At 34.6% G+C, this 5,000-nt stretch overlaps 1 protein-coding gene across 4 annotated transcripts in view; it reads left to right on the top strand.

Moving 5' to 3' along the window:
• Nucleotides 1-5,000, top strand: part of Nos (Nitric oxide synthase) — a 58,501-nt gene that overhangs the window by 46,962 nt on the left and 6,539 nt on the right. For all 4 annotated transcript variants that reach the window (XM_068383036.1, XM_068383037.1, XM_068383038.1 and 1 more), the window contains 6 exons: nucleotides 405-579; nucleotides 1,816-1,951; nucleotides 2,104-2,182; nucleotides 2,806-2,999; nucleotides 3,836-4,005; nucleotides 4,629-4,839. In XM_068383036.1, coding sequence (XP_068239137.1) covers nucleotides 405-579; nucleotides 1,816-1,951; nucleotides 2,104-2,182; nucleotides 2,806-2,999; nucleotides 3,836-4,005; nucleotides 4,629-4,839 — 965 coding nt within the window. The remainder of the gene's footprint in view (nucleotides 1-404; nucleotides 580-1,815; nucleotides 1,952-2,103; nucleotides 2,183-2,805; nucleotides 3,000-3,835; nucleotides 4,006-4,628; nucleotides 4,840-5,000) is intronic.

The following is a 5,000-nucleotide window of genomic DNA, read 5'->3' on the forward strand; positions in this document are numbered from 1 at the left end:
ACATCTATCTGATGTATTGCATTCCGTTTGATTCACGGATATAACATGTATTGCTGCAAAAAGATCGAGACAAAGTTTGTCACGAAAGTCGAAAGTCATAAGAATAATACTAGAGTTTTCAAGTGCTCTGACTTTTTTAGTGGTACTTTAGATACATAATTTGAATGTCTCTTAGCTAGAAAACGTCACTTGATATGTTGCAAGTTATCTTAAACTGATCTAAATATGGATTTTAGATGTTGATTATGATCCAAAATCATGAAAGTTCTGAGGAATTTCATGGATTCAATAGATTAGACCCGAAGAAATGGTTATATTTGGAGCATTTCAGCCTATGTCCATTTAATTTACTTGAACTGCTCTAGTTCCTGTAGTATCCCAATAAATGTTTTTTTGTTTTTCAGGTTTGCTGTATTTGCATTAGGCTCAAGCGCTTACCCCAACTTCTGTGCTTTTGGGAAATACGTTGACAATCTGTTGGCAGAACTCGGAGGAGAGCGACTTATGTACCTTACTTGTGGTGATGAGTTGGCTGGGCAAGAACAGGCCTTCAAACAGTGGGCTGGTGACGTTTTCAAGGTAACGAAACACTTTACGAGTTTTTGAATTCTACATTATAAACTTTAATATAATGCATTCCTTATAAACATTTAAACTCATTTTAGAAGTTAAATTTTCAACTCAGTTAATTATTGTTTTTCTGGCCAATTATAAGTAATTTGTATATGTAAATATTATTTTCATCTTGACAAATATCATGATAAAAGTACATTATTATCAAAATGAGATGTCCAAATTAACGAATGGCAATTTTCGGAAAAAGTACATACATTAATGACCGTCATTTGTTATGGTTTAAAGTAGATGAAAAGAATGAAAATCAATTCTTGCTTGCTGAAGAAACGATGGTCATGGTTTACCAAATCAACATTTTTGCACTGTGAGAAAATTGTCCTGATAAGTCTTTTTGCAATAGGACGGCGAAAGGATCTATGTAACAAGGATTGAGGAAACTAGTTAACCTTCCAATTTAGAATTCTTAAAATGTATCTGGTACTGTAAAACCTGAAGTGTACAATGTCAGAGTAATATTGGCATGCAATAAAGAAGCTCCAGAGAGTGACATTTTAAGTAAAAATCGTAGAATGTGGAGCAAGTTTACAATTTTAAGTTTTGAGCTATATTAATGATTAGAGAGAGCTTCCCTTAGTATGAAATCTATTTTCAAAACAAAGAAAAAGATGCGTAGCTCACACAATTCTAAGTGTAGCATCTAAAGAACATGTCCAGATATTTGAATTAGTCTTCACCAAACTCTTTCAAGTTAGGCTAAGATTAATTTCTAGCTCTAAGATCAGGATAGTTCTGAAGTTTAAGCAATACCACAAAGTCAAACTGTGTAATGGGTAAAGACATTTGAGAGAAATCAGTATTTGAACAATTCTTTAGTGATAATAATGCACAATGTTTAAACAAATCAAAGAAAGGACCGTCTTCTAAGTGTTTACTGCTACAAAAAAAATAGGGTAGCGTAAACAAAAAGTGAGATACCGGTTTATGAAGGGAAACAATTCATGTATGATCAGCCAAATTTTGAGTCTTTGCTAATATTTTACATTCATGGGAATAACAAAGGTAAAGCAATGGACTAGGCCTGTTTTTTTTTTTTTTTTTTTTTTTTTTTTTTTTTTTTTTTTTTTTTTTTTTTTCAGAACCATGATGGTAATGATGGATGGATTTTTATTTTTTTTTTTTATCCTGTGATAAATTTTTAGGTGCAAATAAATTTGAACTACATTAGTAGTTTTATTACAGGTTGGATGTGAAACCTTCTGTTTGGACGATGACGTTGCAATGAAAGAGGCCACAGCTGCTCTCAAGACGGAAACATCAGCCACAGCTGATAAGATTAAATTGTCGCCGAGTACCAAAATGGATGACATAGCCTCAGGTAATCAGAAAATTTTAACATAGTCTTTTTCGTAGCACTAATTCATCATTATTAAATTATGTTTTGTAATGTTTGCCTAACTCTTATTTCAATCAACATATGTTTTTATTTGTATATCTCTTTTCTTTTATCAGTCATTTAATTTTTTTCAGGCTTGTCTCGAGCACATGGGAAAAGAGTTAGATCTTGTCAGGTTATGGTCTCGAGAAATCTTCATGGAGAAAATGCCAGGTAAATATTCAAGCAGCTAGGTTTTTAAAACCTCTGAAGCTAAACCAAGGAAGTGGTTTTCCTTTTTATTACATTATTAATTATAAATGTATTCATTTGATTTTTAAGAATTCTAAAAGCTACCCTCCTAAGTATTTCAGAGTATTTCTAGAAGATTGGTTGAAATCTATGCACCAAGTGTTTGCCATTTGATATGCAGGTTTTGCTGGGTTAGAGATTCAGTGGAACTTCTTAAATAATATTTCACATGTTATGGTCTAACTCTAAACCCATTTATCAGTGTGAAATTACATTACTCCTATATAAGACAGCAGAGAGGTATGCATATTTCTTATTTCTTGATTAGTATAAGACCCCATTTAAAATTTATGATTTTCAATGAGTTTTCTATGTTTCAGTAACTTATGTTTATTAGATCAGCATACTGTTTACTCCTTTTCAAATTTATTACATTCCAATATAAAAGTACATAAATCACTGAGCTAAGAGTTATAATTAGATATAATTAACTTATGAACTTTAAGCAGTCTATGAATATGGAGCTTTTCATTAATATGATGTACAAATTAATCTTGAATAAGTTCGTTGTTTCTATCATTTAAATCCACTATCCTCATAACCAGCAGGTGGACGCAGCAAGTCATTTTAAGCACAGAGGGAATTAACGATCTAAGTTACAGTCCGGGAGATCACGTGGCCATCTTGCCTGCCAACCGGCGCCAGCTTGTGGATGCTATCTTGGCACGACTGGAAAACTGTCCGAATCCAGATCAGCCAGTCCAGGTTCTTTTACAGAAGGAAGTCCATTCAATCAATGGTAATTATTATTATTATTATTATTATTATTATTATTATTATTATTATTATTATTATTAAAGTAAATATGGGCATGCACGTGCCTGGGGATGATATAAGGCTATTGGATGTATTTCAGTGCAAATGCAGCTCATCCAATGTAATTTTGCGTGCATGTGTTCAATTCCAGGAATACTGGACATATGTAACTATGCAATTGCAATGAGACTTAAAATTGTGTTCTTTAAGTGGTCCCTATATACATAACATTTTAAATAAATGATGACATAAACATAGTTTGCAATAAAAAAAAAACAGCTTCCGTTTATGTGCAAGTTTTCATTGACGGTACATGATATTTTCGACCTATTTTCAATGAACATTGATATTTTATTGATTTTATGTTCTTTGTGCATTGGCACATGATGGAATCATAAATACCGTTAAGGGGAACATTGCAGAAATCATAACAAATACTAAAATGAACGAATAATGTTAAACATTTTATGTTTGAGTGAGGCCAATTTTGGAGTTGGTATGAGGGAGAGTGAATGGTTATCTGTAAGAAGAATGACTGGAATAATGTTGCCACATTTCTCCATGGCTGTTTATTATTTTTTGGGTAGAGAGAGAGAGAGAGAGAGAGAGAGAGAGAGAGAGAGAGAGAGAGAGAGAGAGAGAGAGAGAGAGAGAAGACATCGCTTTTCACCTTTAAAAAAAAGATATTGGACCCCAAATTGCGTACGAAGTGTTTTCTTCTGATGTAAAAAAAAAAACTTGGAATCTAGCATCAACCCTTGAGCAATATCAGTGTTTCCTTGTCCCTACTTATGACATTTACCAAACCTTCTCCTGCAGGTGTTGTAGAAACCTGGGAGCCCCACGAGCGTCTCCCCACAGCGAGTGTCAGAGTCTTACTTACCCGTTACCTGGATATCACGACGCCCCCTTCACCGAATTTCTTGCATCTCCTGGCTGAATACGCTCACGACAATGATCAGAAAACAAGACTCGATCAGTTAGCTACTGTGAGTTGAGATGGCTTATTTGTAATAAGGGAAATGATAGACTGTTATCATAAGGAATAAATGGTTATTTTTTTTCATATGATGTGCCAGTGAGGAAAACATTATCGTAGAGGCTAAGGAGATATATTTTGGAGAGAAAAAATCCCTATTTGATAAATCATTTTTATATATCAGTAGATTGTGAAGGTCTCCTTTTGTCATTACTTTTTCATCTGGATTTATATTGCAGTCTTAGTATCTTCAACTACAATTTATTGATGCATCAACTATAAAAGGCATTCATCATTAGATTAACATTCTTAACTCTTACTATAACTTCATGAAAAGTCCTTTTTACATTTTTATTTATATTTTAAAACGCAACAGTGTGTATTATGATTTTTCCTATTTATTTGAACGTATATTTCCTTTAATTACATTCTTTGTTACGATGGAAGACCATATCAACAATGAATTACGTCAAGTTTGATCACTCCAGTTTCTTTAACGACGTCCAACAGCAATCCTCACATCTTTGAGATGAAAACCTTCTTGCAAGCAATTTCAATCAAGAAATCCTACTCTAATGTCTGTAAGCAAAACCACTATACTAAAGTGATCGTGACCTTAATTCCCCTCCGCAGGACCCCCACGAATACGAAGAATGGAAACACCTGCGCTACCCACACCTGAAGGAGGTCCTTGAGGAGTTCCCCAGCGTCAGCCTGGACGCCGGACTCCTCATCACCCGCCTTCCTCTCATCGGACCCAGGTTCTACTCCATAAGCTCCTCACCTGATGCTCACCCAGAGGAGATCCATGTCACTGTCGCCGTCGTTCAATATCGCACCGAACGTAAGATTAAGCTTCTCGTTGTGTTTCTTTGTAGCATTCTTATAAGTTAGTGTACGCGACTTGTCAAAAATGGCCGCTAAATATTTTCATGGACATGCTGACACACGCACCTCCTCTCACCAGGGTATGACTACTCCCTCTCCACATCATACCCAAGGGAT

The sequence above is a fragment of the Palaemon carinicauda genome, chromosome 11 (genome assembly GCF_036898095.1).
Source record: "Palaemon carinicauda isolate YSFRI2023 chromosome 11, ASM3689809v2, whole genome shotgun sequence".
NCBI lineage: Eukaryota > Metazoa > Arthropoda > Malacostraca > Decapoda > Palaemonidae > Palaemon > Palaemon carinicauda.